The 15941-nt window shown below is 42.2% G+C and overlaps 1 protein-coding gene across 1 annotated transcript in view; it reads left to right on the top strand.

Annotated features, from left to right (window-relative positions):
- The window catches only part of LOC143960930 (serine protease HTRA1-like), a 102393-nt gene that overhangs the window by 60106 nt on the left and 26346 nt on the right, over positions 1-15941 (top strand). Inside the window, exon 5 of the mRNA XM_077469961.1 lies at positions 6580-6612. Within this exon, the coding sequence (XP_077326087.1) occupies positions 6580-6612 (33 nt within the window). The remainder of the gene's footprint in view (positions 1-6579; positions 6613-15941) is intronic.

Below are 15941 nucleotides of genomic sequence, written 5' to 3'. Positions count from 1 at the left end.
TTGCATGTTTGTCACACTTAAGTGTTTCGGAACATCAAACCAATTTAAACAATAGTCAAGGACAACACAAGTAAACACAAAATGCAATTTGTAAATGAAGGTGTTTATTATTAAAGGTGAAAAAAAATCCAAACCATCATGGCCCTGTGTGAAAAAGTGATTGCCCCCTAAACCTAATAACTGGTTGGGCCACCCTTAGCAGCAACAACTGCAACCAAGCGTTTGCGATAACGTGCAATGAGGCTTTTACAGCATCCTGGAGGAATTTTGGCCCTCTCATCTTTGCAGAATTGTCCTAATTCAGTTACATTAGAGGGTTTTCGAGCATGAACGGCCTTTTTAAGGTCATACCACAACATCTCAATAGGATTCAGGTCAGGACTTTGGCTAGGCCACTCCAAAGTCTTCATTTTGTTTTTCTTCAGCCATTCGGTGGTGGACTTGCTGGTGTGTTTAGGATCATTGTCCTGCTGCAGAACCCAAGTTCGTTTCAGCTTGAGTACACGAACAGATGGTCGGACATTCTCCTTCAGGATCTCTTGGTAGACAGCAGAATTCATAGTTCCTTTTATCACGGCAAGTCTTCCAGGTCCTGAAGCAGCAAAACAGCCCCAGACCATCACACTACCACCACCATATTTTACTGTTGGTATAATGTTCTTTTTATGAAATGCAGTGTCCCTTCTACGCCAGATATACTTGGACACACACCTTCCAAAGAGTTCCACTTTTGTCTCATCGGTCCACAGAATGTTGTCCCAAAAGTCTTGGGGATCATCAAGATGTGTTGTGGAGAAATTGAGACGAGCTTTGATGTTCTTTTTGCTCAGCAGTGGTTTTCTTCTTGGAACTCTGCCATGCAGGCCATTTTTGCCCAGTCTTTTCCTGATGGTGGAGGCATGAACGCTGACCTTAACTGAGGCAAGTGAGGCCTGCAGTTCCTTGGACGTTGTTGTGGGGTCTTTTGTGACCTCTTGGATGAGTCGTCGCTGCGCTCTTGGGGTAATTTTGGGCGGCCGGCCACTCCTGGGAAGGTTCACCACTGTTCCATGTCTTCGCCATTTGTGGATAATGGCTCTCACTGTGGTTCGCTGGATTCCCAAAGCTTTGGAAATGGCTTTATAACCCTTTCCAGACTGATAGATCTCAATTACTTTCTTTCTCAATTGTTCCTGAATTTCTTTGGGTCTCGGCATGATGTGTAGCTTTTAAGGATCTTCTGCTGGACCTTACTGTGTCAAGCAGCTCCTATTTAAGTGATGCCTTGATTGTGAACAGGTGTGGCAATAATCAGGCCTGGGTGTGGCTAGAGAAATTGAACTCAGGTGTGGACAACCACAGTTATAGTATGTTTTAACAAGGGGGGCAATCACTTTTTCACACAGGGCCATGATGGTTTGGATTTTTTTTCACCTTTAATAATAAACACCTTCATTTACAAATTGCATTTTGTGTTTACTTGTGTTGTCCTTGACTATTGTTTAAATTGGTTTGATGTTCCGAAACACTTAAGTGTGACAAATATGCAAAGGAACAGGAAATGAGGAAGGGGGCAAACACTTTTTCACACCACTGTATAATGCAAAACAAGTAATACAGATCATCATATAGGTATAATTATTAAAATAATTTCATAAGTTACTCATACATTGAATATACAGACAATACATAATGAAATGCATATTTAGAACCAGGCTAGTCTTAGCACCTTTGGTTTTTAACTCTACGCCTTTCATGGCTTTCAGCCACTCATCAGGAGTTTGATGCAAGATTGTACTACAAAAAATGGGAAGATAATAGACTATTAGTATGTAATGTCCACTAGGGGAAAAAATCTCAATAAATGGCAACGTATCAGTTACTTACAAACAAGCACCCAAGCTCAGCCCAGCTTGTACACGGGAAATTGGAGGGCCTCAGATAAAATGTCTGCCCCGGAGTTGAGACGGGAAACCCCCGAAAAAGCCAAAGGGAACAGCCAGAGGGCAGGCCAGGTTGCCACAACACAGTCCTTTGGTATAGTGTGGGCACTGATCGTGTATGGCATTCTGCAAAAAATGTGTGAAAAAAATTATAATGAGTGAGTGAATAAATAAACAGGATGTATATATGTATATGTGTGATATGTGAACCATCTATGTGTTTCCGCAAGGGGACTACCATAAGTATGAAAAAATGATGAGTATGAGTGCACCCAAAAACCAAATTAGTGCTAAACAAAAATACGATGTTGTGATACACTCCAATTAGGAGTGCTCAAAAATCAACCAAACCAAACCATGTGTATAAACACAGTCATGTATAGACCCCCCTGTTACCTGAGGTGTGTGGTGCGTGAGGAGAATTGTGAATGGAGACCCTTCCTGGTGATAGGAACATGTGAAGGGGTCTGCCGGCTCAGGCTGATATATACCCCTGGACCAGGGTGGACCCCCGCCAACGTCATGCTAGAATGCCATGATGAATGCAAATGATTATACATATATATTGTGTGACAAATGTTAACATGTATTATCATAATTATATTGGGCATACCATAATCTTGAAAAAACATTTGTATCAGTCAACAATATTATTGTTGTAATCAAAAAGACTTACACATAAAATATAATGCTCATAACATATATTACAAATAATCATTGAACAAGGGAACTCCTAAGGCATCAGCATACCAAGACATTTTGGACACTCTCATCCCAATTTTTTGGGAATAGTTTGGGGGTGGCCCTTTCCTGTTCCAATATGACTGCACACCAGTGAACAAAGCAAGGTCCATAAAGACTTGGATGAGCAAGTTTGGGGTGGAGGAACTTGACTGGCCTGCACAGAGTCCTGATCTCAACCCGATAGAACACCTTTCGGAGGAATTAGAGCGGAGACTATGAGCCAGGCCTTCTCGACCAACAGCAGTGCCTGACCTCACGAATGCACTTCTGGAAAAATGGTCCAACATTCCAATAGACACACTCTTAAAACTTGTGAACAGTCTTCCCAGAAGAATTGAAGCTGTTATAGCTGCAAAGGGTGGACCAACTCAATACTGAACCCTACTTACATAGAATGGGGGGCCATTAAAGTTCATGTGCGTGTAAAGGCAGTTATAAAGTCCCAATACTTGACAATATAGTGTATGTGCATGGTGTTGAAGGGTCTGCTTTCTGAAACCTGTGTCACTTCCTTTCTCCCTTCTTGATTTATCACCAATTATAAACAGACTTCTATTGCAGAGTCTAATTTGATTTAGCTGTTATAAACAAATTAATGCATTTTTGACTTGAAAAAGTATTCATACCCCTTGAAATGTTCCACATTTTGTCATGTTACAACCAAAAACATAAATTAGTTTTATTGGGATTTTATGTGATAGACCAACACAAAGTGGCACATAATTGTGAAGTGGAAGGAAAATTATAAATGGTTTTAATTTTTTTTTTACAAATAAGTATCTGAAAATTGTGGCGTGCATTTGTATTCAGCTCCCTACTCTGATACCTCTAACTAAAATCTAGTGGAACCAATTGCCTAAAGAAGTCACCTAATTAGTAAATAGAGTCTATCTGTGTGCAATGTAATTTCAATATAAATACATCTGTTCTGTGAAGCCCTCAGGGGTGTGTTAGAGAACCTTAGTGAACAAACAGCATGATGAAGGCCAAGGAACACACCAGACAGGTCAGGGATAAAGTTGTGGAGAAGTCTAAAGCAGGGTTAGGTTATAAAAATATATCCCAAGCTTTGAGCATCTCATGGAGCACTGTTCAATCCATTATCCAAAAACTGAAAGAGTATGGCACAACTGCAAATCTACCAAGCCTTAATGCAAAGCACTATATGTGGTGGAAAAATAACACTGCACATCACCCTAAACACACCATGCCCACTGTGAAACATGGTGTTGGCAGCATTATCTTGTAGGGATGCTTTTCTTCAGCAGGGACAGGTGAGCTAGTCAGAGTTGATGGGAGGATGGATGGAGACAAATAGAGGGCAGTCTAAAGCCCCATACAAATTTTCAGTTTTTCTGCTGAGTTTTTCCTTCAGATTTACCAAACCCATGTAGTGCCAGGGGTGGATCCAGGGGGGGCAACGGGACAATTGCCCCCTCCGAAAATATCATTGATTGCAGTCCCCACCGAGTTTCTCTCTCTCTCACATCAGTATAATCAGCCGATCGGCGGCGCTGAGAGAGAGAGACTCTGTGGTCACAAGAAGATAAGATGGAGGGAGGAGGTGTGTGGAGCTGCGCCGCTGGCTAGTGTTCCTTGCACTGGTTGCTAACGCCTGTGCCGCCTGGCGTGTAGCAACCAGTGACGTCAGTCACGTCGGAGGCTGGAGCCACTGCTGAGGAGGAGGAGAACCCCAGCATTCATAGCGGAGCCTTCTTCGTTCTCCGCCCCTGAGTGGGAGTGTTGGCTCCATCCATCTCCTCCCTCCATCTTCTCCACAGCACGGCGGGAACACAGGAAGAAGCAGTGACTGTATGTCACTGTCATCTGATGCTGCTGACTGCACCTGCAGACAGTGCAATTAACGGATCCCACTCATCTGCATTGCTTCTGCATGGGAGCCAATCCCCCCCACCAGAGCACCAAAATTATTATATAAAAGTGAGTAAAAGAATGAATGAATGTGAATGTGTAAAATTTCAAAATCTTGTGTTGCATACTGTCATTATTTATGGAAAACAAATACTGCCCTTTTAGTCTTGTTCAATCTAAACCCCTTCAGCTCCGGAAAGTTTTACCCCCCCATGAACAAGCCATTTTTTGCGATACTGCTTTGTGTTACTGTAACTGACTGACAATTGCGCGGTCGTGCAATGCTGTAACCAAGTAAAATTGATGTCCATTTTTTTCTACTAATAGCACTTTCTTCTGGTAAAATTTTATATTTTGCAATATAAACATAGCGACAATTTTGAAAAAGAAAGCAATATTTTTAACTTTTTGCTATAAAAAAAAGTCTTCCTCAATTTAGGCCAATATGTATTCTGCTTCATATTTTTGGTAAAAAATCCCAATAAATGTATATTGATTGTTTTAAACAAAAGTTAGCGCATCTACAAAATAGGGGATAGATTTATGCCATTTTTATTTCTTTTTTCCTAGTAATGGCGGCGATCAGTGATTTTTTTTTTTAGCAGGACTACAACATTGTGGCGGACAGATCATACACTTTTTGGGGATCAGTGACACGAATACAGTGATCAGTGCTAAAAATATGCACTGTCACTTGTACTAATGACACTGGCTGGGAAGTGTTAACATCAGGGGTGATCAAAGAGTTAACGGTGTCCCTAACGGTGCTTGCTAACTGTGTGGGGATGGACTCACTAGTTGAACAGAGTGATCCGTGTTCCTGGTTAGCAGGAACACAAGATCACTCTGTTCATCTCTGACAGAGCGGCGATCTGCCTTGTTTACATTAGCAGACCGCTGTTCCATCTCTGTGGGGAGCGATTGCAGGTGGCTGGAGGACATCACTTCCCGCTGATTGGCTCCCCCTCTGGCCAATCAGCGCATGTGCCTTTGCTGGCTATTGCACAAATCGCGTACAGGTACACGTTATTTTCTGGCAGTGCCCCTCCCGAGACTAGACTCTGGATCCGCCCCTGTGTAGTGCAAGGGCCTGCCTGATTGCATACAAATTGAAACTCCTAAGGTTTGACCTCATATTATATGGTCTTGGTAAATCTGAAGGAAAAACTCAGCAGAAAAACGGATAGTGTGTACGGGGCTTCAGAAGAAAAACTATTAGAGTCTGCAAAATACTTGAGACTGGGGTGGAGGTTCACCTTCCAGCAGGACAACGACCCTAAACATACAGGCAGAGCTACAATAGAATTCTTTAGATCAATGCATATTCATGTGTCAGAATGGTCCAGTCAAAGTCCAGACCTAAATCCAATTGAGAATCTGTGGCAAGACCTGAAAATTGCTGTTCACAGACGCTCTCCATCCAATCTGACAGAGATTGAGCTATTTTGCAAAGAAGAATGGGCAAAAATGTCACTCTCTAGATGTGCAAAGCTGAGGCATCCCCAAAAAGACTTGCAACTGTCATTGCAGTGAAAGGTGGTTATACAAAGTATTGACTCAGGGGGGCTGAATACAAATGCACCCCACACTTTTCACATGTTTATTTGTAAACTATTTTGAAAGCCATTTATCATTTTCCTTCCACTTCACAATTATGTGCCACTTTGTGTTGGTCTATCACATAAAATCCCAATAAAATACATTTCCATTATTGGTTGTAACATGACAAAATGCAGAACATTTTAAGGGGTATGAATACTTTTTCAAGGCACTGTATCTGTACCAGCACACTACATACCACATTATATACCAGTGAGGGCAGTAAAGGTACAATTGTAGAACATGGCATTCGCCAAAGTGAGGTGCACTGATGGTGGTGATGGCATATGTAGAACTTATGTAGACATATGTAGAACTTTATATCACCACAGGGAATGAACATTCTTCATTAAATAATGAATTTTTTATGTGATCGTTTTTTTTGTTCAATTTGTAGTTGATCTTTCATCTATGGTAATTTGTATTATTTTCTTTTAAACAGTATGGAAATTCTGGTGGACCCTTGGTGAATTTGGTGAGTACTCATTGTACAGCTATAATTGGCAGGCGAATTACATTGCATATCTGTACTCTATTGGTGCAAATACATACAAATTCAATCCTGAGACAATGGGGTTGATTTGTAAAGTCTGTATGGAAACCAACCAGGCCCCAGATTTTTTGTCAAAACTTTATATGAACAAGCTGAAGTTAGAAGCTGATTGGCTACCATACAGGCATACCCCACTTTTAAGTACACAATAGGGTTTATTTACTAATGCTGAAAAGTGCAATATCAGGCTCACTTCTGCATAAAAACCAATGAGCTTCCATGTTTTATTACCAAAGCTTAATTGAACAAGCTGGGGTTAGAAGCTCATTGGTTTCTATGCAGAAGAGCCTGATTTTGCACTTTTCAGCTTTAGTAAATAAACCCCATTGTGCACTTAAAAGTGGGGTATGCCTGTACACAGCTGTATCAGACTTTCCAGTTTTAGTAAATCAACCCCAATGCCAAATATTTAAAAAATGTCCCCTTTGCTCAATGCTACATTCAGTCTATCTATAATATTTAGTTTTTTGGAGTTGAATCGACCTTAACACTACATTTGAAAAATAAAAACAGAGCCAGTTTGTAAAAGAAGAGACTAAAAGTGGCAAAAAGAAAGCTCTATTTGTGTGAAAAAAAATTATAAAAATTTCATTTGGGTACAGTGTTGCATGACCGCGCAATTGTCATTCAAAGTGTGAGAGCGCTGAAAGCTGAAAATTGGCCTGGGCTGGAAGGGGGTTTAAGTGTCCAGTAAGCAAGTGATTAATATGTAAGTTATCATGTGGTATGACTCGGAGAAGGCTTGTCCTAAAATGGGAGTTCTACGGCAGACTCTCATCTGCGCATCAAGCAAATTAGTTGTATAGAAAGAGTTTTCTCGGATAATAGACATTTTAACAAAAAATGTATAAATACATAAAAAGTAAAAAATAAAATGTCATAACTTGCATCACACTGATGAATATTCTAAAAAGGGAAAGGTCCTTTAAACAGAAATCTGCTTACTATACGGTAGATGAAGCATATCTGGCAAAGAGAAATGCCTATATAAACTGGTCTTTGAAGTCAATTATTACTAACTGAAGACATTTATCATAAAAACCAAAAACTCCACGCTAATAAACACAAATACCTACCCGAAATGTGTGAAAATGTGTTATATATCACAACTCTACATTAATGTAAACAGAAAGCTGCCAACATAATTACCCACATACAGATATAAATAATATTCTAACACCATACATTTAAAGCGCTATCCTCAGTGTTCACAAACATAGGTAATGTCCCTTTAAATCTACAATACACCACAGGTAATTTATATTTGAAATAAAGTCCCCAAAATTTTTTTTATCTTCAAAAAAATAAAATGATAAAAAGTCCACAAAAGTGCTTGTGAAAACAAAAGATCTAAATTTTCTTGTGTCAGCATGCGAGCAAACCAATCCATCCAACATCAGAAAATATAGCCAAACTCCTTACCCTGCAATATGACCCTGATATCATCAAAGGTCAAAAAACGCTTGCTGTTATACCACCCTTTTCATGTTCCTTCCTGCTCCAAACCCGCTCAGGTGCCTTCCCAGAATCTCATAGACAACTCACAGGAGCCACATGGATGGTTTCCAGGGCATATATGCGAAATCACAGGACTGTGGGACTGCAGGTATTCAGCCACTCAAACTGTGACATCTCTTCCCGCACGGACCATATAAATAAAAAGGAAGCACCCTGCACATAGAGTGATACTGTTTAAATCTTACTGCTATTTAATCTTATGCTGCGTTCACATGACCGGACTTTCCGGCAAACTAGCTCCGACGGAATTAGTCCGTCAGACAATCTGATCGTGTGTGAGCTAATCCATTCGTTTTTCGGGAAAAAATTCCGGCGGACCTAGAAATAGAACATGTTTCAAATCTATCCAACAGACTCAATTCCGACGGACTAAAATCGGGAAAAACGTTCGTCTGTGTGCTGGTCCGAAGGACCAAATACGACGCAAGGGCAGCTATTGGCTACTGGATATTTTTTTTTCTCCCGTTTACGTCACCACGTTCAAACTAACCGACTTTCGACCGGACTTAGTCCGTTCGTATGTGGCCAAATCCGTTCGTTCGGAAAGTCTGTCGCAATTCCACCGAAAGTCCGTCAGCAAGACTGTCGGACCTAGTTTGCCAGAAAGTCTGTTCGTGTGTACGCGGCATTAGTGTATATGCTTTCAAAAAAAGGTGTGTGTGCAAAATCAGCAAACATTAAAATAATACTCGCCATAAACAAAATGGCGTTATCGACATCAGTAACCTGCGTGCATGCGTGAAAACATGATAATATCAGACACTGTGCCCCGTCCGCTTGATGCGCCATGTTGTTAAATAACATCTTATGGGGAAATGGAAGCATGGAGTCTGACTGCTGTACACTGCCTTATATAAAATACCAGCGCCAATCAAAAGCACAAACCAATTTGTTGTATAGAAAGAGTTAACACGGATAATAGACATTTTAGCAAAAAATAAATAAAAAGTTAAAATAAAATGTCATAACTTGCATCAGACTAATGAATATTCTAAAAAGGGAAACAGAAATCTACTTACTGTATTGTAGATAAAGCATATCCGGCAAAGAGAAATGCCTTTTATATAAACTATAGACTTTGGAGTCAATCATTGCCAACTGAAGACAATTATTGTATTGCTTTCAGTACCACGGACAGAGCATTGGCAATGCCAGACATTACAGAAATACATGTGTTCTGTCATGTTGTCCTCGTTTAGATTCATCTGTGAAATTGCCAGGCCTTGTGACTCAGACATTTAATACACTGTGCTCCCGCAGACATGGATTTTATTTAATTATTACAGGTATCTATATAGTGTTAATTTGCATGGCACCTTTTTATATTGGACACTCACATCGGCCCCTGCCCTCTAGGAGCTTACAATCTAAGGTCCCTATCCCGCATGCATACATAGGGCCAATTTAGCCAGGAGTATGTCTTTGGAGTGTGAGAAGGAGACCCATGTAGGGAAAGAGAGAACATGAATACTCCATGGGGGTATGGTCCTGGTTTGTATTCAAATCAAGTACTGTAGTACTTCAAGTCAGGAGGGCTAACCACTAAGTCACTGTGCTGCCCAGATAAAGGGTGTTGAGTATGACATGTTTGTAACACTGCATTGCTTCTCTGGAGTGGCTTCGGGATACTGTTGGGGAGCTAGGCTCTGTTGGGTGTCAACTTCATAATTACCTTAAAGTGGCTCTAAAGCCTAAACATTTTTTTAACTTAAAGCATTTGTCAACCCAAAAAAATAAATAGATTGTCCCTTAAAGAGGGATTCCACCTAAAAAAAAATATTAAAAGCCAGCAGCTATAAATACTACAGCTGCTGACTTTTAATAAATGGACACTCACCTGTCCCGGGTTCCAGCGATGCCGGCAGCCGAGGCTGATCGATTCTAGGTGAGGGAATCAGGAAGTGAAGCGAATCGGCTTCACTTCCCGGTTCCCTACTGCGCATGCGCGAGTCGCACAGCGCAATAGGAATTGTCCGCGCTGTCACTGGGTCCCGTGTGTGTCCCAGCAGACAGCGCGGCAGGACAGGAAATTACATGCCCGGAAGTGGGTGTAAAATACCTGTCTTTGACAGGTATCTCCACCCCCCTCCCCCCTGTAAGGTGCCAATTGTGACACCGGAGGGGGGGAGGGTTCCAATCAGCGGAAGTTCCACTTTAGGGTGGAACCCCGCTTTAACCCCTTGCCCACCAGCGCACAACCATATATGTCTGCATAGCTCGGCAAATGGGCTTACAGGTACGTCCCCTTTAAGATGCAGCCTTGTAGGAGCGTGCACCTGCCGCATGCCCTATGACTGGAGCAGAAGAACGGGAAGATGCCTATGTAAACAAGGTATTTCCCCATTCTGCCTAGTGACATGCTATTGCTCCCTCTCATCGGGAGCAGTGATCACTGTCATGTGAGTAGTAGCCCACCCCCCACAATTAGAATCACTCCCTAGGACACACTTAACCCCTTGATCGCCCCCTAGTGTTTAACCCCCTTCCCTGCCAGTGTCATTTACACCAGTGGTCATCAACCCTGTCCTCAGGGCCCACTAACAGGCCAGGTTTGCAAGATAACTGAAATACATCACAGGTGATATAATTTGCTGCTCAGTGATTGCAGTATTCTAGTCTGCATCTCCCCAAGGTAATATATAAAACCTGGCCTGTTAGTGGGCCCTGAGGACAGGTTTGACGACCACTGATTTACACAGTAATCAGTGCATTTTTAAGGCACTGATCACTGTATAAATGACAATGGTCCCAAAATAGTATCAAAAGTGTCCGTTGTGTTCACCATAATATCGCAGTCACAATAAAAATTGCAGATCGCCGCCATTACTAATAAAAAAAAAATTATAATAACAATACCATAAACCTATCCCCTATTTTGTAGACGCTATAACTTTTGCGTAAACCGATTAATATACGCTTATTGCGATTTTTTTTAACCAAAAATATGTAGAAGAATACATATCGGCCTAAACTGAGGAAAAAAATATTTTTTTATATATTTTTGTAGGGTATTTATTATAGCAAAAAGTAAAAAATATTGCTTTTTTTTTCAAAATTGTTGCTCTTTTTTTGTTTATAGCGCAAAAAATATAAACCACAGAGGTGATCAAATACCACCAAAAGAAAGCTCCATTTGTGGGGAAAAAATTGTGTCAATTTTGTTTGGGTGCAATGTTGCACAACCGCGCAATTGTCAGTTAAAGTAACACAGTGCCGAATCACAAAAAGTGCTCTGGTCAGGAAGGGGGTAAATCCTTCCGGGGCTGAAGTGGTTAAAGCAGATTACAAAACACAGTGCTTGTGCTGTGTAATCTGCCCACCTCTAAACTGTAAAAAATCCTCACTTGATCCTGCCACTTCCTGTATCCCCCTCTCTGTACTGACCACGAAAATCATGGCTGCTGAGCCATGACCACCGTGGTCAAAGTGTATCCCTCCGTCATACGCTGCCCTGCTCTCTGCTCTCCTCTCTCCCCCCTCACCTCCTCCTTCCTGCTTGTCAGTTAATGTCAGTGTGTCTCTGTCTCTGCCCCCACCAACTATTAGCAAAATTCTAAATTTGTAAATGCTCACTGCCAGCCGCTTTATTATATCTTGCCATAGCACACTGCATCCATTATTGTAAATAACGATTGAGCGATCTCTTTAGGCTGGTCACGTGACTCTCGGCCGGTTTCCAGGGTTACTGCAGGAGAGGCTGAGCGGCCATGTGATCTCCCCAGCTGATGTGAAAGGGAGATCACAGCCCCTCCTACAGTATCCATCCATCGGAGCTGTACAGTGGCCGTGAGTCACGTGACCGGCCTGAAGACAGCTGAAAATCGTTATTTAGAACACTTGTTTTACCAAACAACTTACACAGTGTGCTATGCCAGCCTCTAATAAGGGGGCTGTCATAGTCTTATATAAATGCATTAGCAAACACTTCAACCACTTCAGCCCCAGAAATAATTTACCCCCTTAATGACCAGGCCATTTTTTGTGATACAGCACTACGTTATATTAACTGACAATTGCATGGTCATACGACGTTGTACCCAAACAAAATTGATGTCCTTTTTTTCCAACAAATAGAGCTTTCTTTTGCTGGTATTTTATCACCTCTGCAGTTTTTATTTTTTGCACTATAAAAGATCGCCAATTTTGAAAAAAAATATATATATTTTTTTACTTTCTGTTATAATACGCATCCAAAAAAAAAATATATAAAAAATAATAATTTATTCATGAGTTTAGGCCAATATGTATTTTTCAATATGTATACATCTGCGGCGGGTGGTTGGCAAATGGTAACTACATTCCTTGCATCAAGGTAAAACATGTTTAGGCACTGATTTGGCCCCTCCCCCCCAATACTTACCTGAGCCCTCATTCGATCGAGAGCTGCATCTGTAGCTCTTCTTTCCCCTCACTTCCATGTCTCACTGGCTTTGCTTGGGCACCAGGAGATATTGGCTCCCAGTGCTGTCAGTCAAAGCCAGTTACCAGGGAGCAGGGGCGGGGCTGAATCCCGCTGTCTGTATCAATGGACGCAGAAGCTCCGGAGCGACCACGCAAGAGTGCCTCCATGGTTAGCGGCTTCCAGTGGGGGCACTGCGCAGAGAGGAGGAGCCAGCAGCGCCGGAAGACAAGGATGATTGGGGCCACTCAGTGCAATTTCATTGCATAGAGCAGGTAAGTATAGAGATGTTTGTTATTAAAAAAAAAAAAAAAAAGTTCCCTTACAACCACTTTAAGCAATTATGACCCTTGACCTCACTTGTTATTTTTGATGCAAAGAAAAATTCTGCCTAGGTAAGGAAACTTTATGAACTTAATTTATTGCCTACCAGGACAGCAGTTTATACAAATGCTAGTATATGTCTAAGTATCAAGTTAATAGACTGGAGTGGGATTATGCATCATAAAATCTGTATCCTTAGACTGAATTGATACCTGTTAGCACTTAAAGCGGAAGTAAATCCATTGATTTAACCGTTTCAAAGACGTTACATTCCTGGCGGGTGCCGGAAATATAACTGTCACATTGGTTCTGTTTTCATCCAATGGCTGGTGTCATCATGGCAGTTGAAAATTAAACAGAAGCCAAGATGATTGCTTCCTTGGCTGAAAACAATAGGAGGGTTTCCACTTTACATATCTGCACAGTTCATCCTTCAATTCCCCCTGCCTGTAATAGATGTTTGAAGCATTTATTGGTAAGGGTAGCAGTATACAGCCAACATTTGTGAAGGGATATGGAACACACCTTCTTTAGGGCTTGAGCCCTGTTGTTGTTTTGTTGGTGTGTGCATGGGAGGACTAGTGGTCAGTTGCAGGGATTGGTCAGAGCCTGGTTCCAATGTCATAGGCAAAAGAAGGTGTAGGGCAGTAAAGAAACAGAGACATCCAATTAGCAAAAGGAATGCCAAGAGACCTTGGATAAATACTCCATAAAAGGTGCAGTGTATACAGTATATAACAAGTTTTAAATGTACTTTGAATAAACTAAACTTTTTATAGAACATTCACCCAGAGCAGGCATGTCCAAAGTCCGGGCCGCGGGCCAGTCGCGGGCCGCGTTCCGGTTTTGAACGGCCCGCCTGGTTATTTATCTTTTGCGGCCCCCGACGATCTCCCAGCGCCGGGGCCACAAAAAATGTATATGCCTTGGAAGGGACAGGGAGGAGGCAGGACCGAGCGCCATACACACACAGGAGAAATTCCTGTTTACGGGCGGCCTCTGTAATAGGAAGTCTCCGGTGCTGCCATTGGACGACTGTTCTGTCCATCAAAGGAGGTGGGACTTTCTATTAAAGAGGCCGCCGTGTAAACAGGAGATTCTCCTGTAGGTAATCTTTGGCGCTCCTCAGTGCATTCCTGGCAATGGTGCTGCATTCCTGACAATGGTGAGCCATTCCTGGCAATGGTGAGGGCATTCCTGGAAATGATGAGGCATTCCTGGCAATGATAGGGGCATTCCTGGCTATGGTTGTGCATTCCTGGCAATGATAGGGGCATTCCTGGCTATGGTTGTGCATTCCTGGCTATGGTTGTGCATTCCTAGCTATGGTGAGTGCATTCCTGGCTATGGTGAGTGCATTCCTGGCTATGGTGGGCTCTGCATTCCTGGCTATGGTGGGCTCTGCATTCCTGGCAATGGTGGGCTCTGCATTCCTGGCAATGGTGAGGCTACATTCATGGCAATGGTGGGTCTGCAGATGGGCACTTGTGAGGCTGCAAATGGGCACTGATTAGGCTGCATTGAAGGGCACTGACCATTATTTTGCTTCATAGTTCTTTATTTAAAATTTTAAAAAAATTCCTGAAACTTCCCTCTTAAAGTGAAGGTGCGTGTTATACGCCAATAAATACGGTATATCCAAATAATATGCACAAGCTCATCTCTTGTGAGCTCATCTACTGTGAAGGTGAAAATACCTCCTTGTGGGGTGAATAATAGCGGTGAGTGCGTTTCTTATGGGGCACTGTTTTCCAAGAAGCACAGAACAATTTGAAGGAGCACCAGGGCTTATATGCATATCTTTGAGCCCAGTTTCACAGCAACAATATACACCAGTCATATATGTTGGATTTTTTTGCACAGAAATGTCACTTTGATTTGTTGGTTTTGCACGGGATTGTGTTTATTTTTGTTTGAACATAACAATATGCATTATATATAAGTGGTTAGGAAGTTTACATAGTAGGATTTTTTGTGGATTTTTGTGAATATACAAATATTTATTTTCTGCACTTTTAGTACTAAATGCACCCGTGACACACACCCCTCAAGTATTCAGAGGTTGTAGGTCACCTCTTAATAAGAGCAGCGCCATACCTATCCCCTCCTTTTCACATCTCTTAACCAATAGTATACATTACCCACATTTACCATAATAGTTTCTATTTTTCTATTGTATTAGAGCAGGGGTGTCAAACTCAATTTCATCACGGGGCACATAAGCAGTATGGTTGCCATCAAAGTCGGTTGTATCTGAGGTTCGCTACGCACAGAGTGCAGGGTTCAGGATTACACTACCTACAGTGTGCAGTACTCAGGGGTGCGCTAGGCACAGAGTGCAGGGTTCAGGAGTGTGTTATGTACAGAGTGAAGAGTTTGGAGTTGTGCTTTGTAGAGAGTGCATGGTTCAGGAGGGTGTTACATATAGAGTGCAGTGCTATGCATAGTGTGAAACTGCAACCCCAGCCCCCCCCCCCCCCCAAAGCTTCCTTGCATCCCTCTCTCCTACCTGGCATGGCTCTAGTACCTCCCTGTGTAGGTGGCTCTACTACCCACATATTATTTCCCTGCCTCTGCCTCGCCTTACGGGGAGATTGTTCTCTCTTCCAGATTCTGAAGATCTGTCCCTGCCGTGCCCCACCGTGAGTGCGAGCAGGGATCTATTAGATCTGGGAATCGCTGAGAGGAAAGCTGTTCCTTTGTAAACACAGAAGGCTTCAGTGTTTAAAAGTGACAGCGAAAAGCGTGAGCAGAGGGTGAGAGTTGGAGGTGGCGGAATGGAGTTCCACATGGCAAGGCCTGGTGGGCCAGATTGGGCCCACGGGCCTTGTGTCTGACATATGCCTATTAGGGAATAGCATGTATAGTGTGTAGTGTATAGGGAAAAGTATTTTACCACACTGACTTAACAATGGCATTTGTTTGAGAGATGTTTGGGTGGTGAGGGGCTAGAAACCTTGCCAAGGTTTTATTGCTCTCTGTGTCCCTGCTAGGGAGATTCGTTCTCTCT

The sequence above is a fragment of the Lithobates pipiens genome, unplaced genomic scaffold (genome assembly GCF_037356315.1).
Source record: "Lithobates pipiens isolate NorthernLeopardFrog02 unplaced genomic scaffold, aLitPip1_a1.2 Scaffold_8, whole genome shotgun sequence".
Lineage (NCBI taxonomy): Eukaryota > Metazoa > Chordata > Amphibia > Anura > Ranidae > Lithobates > Lithobates pipiens.
Note: the sequence above shows the minus strand (reverse complement) of the source record. Positions and strands in the feature narration are given on the sequence as shown.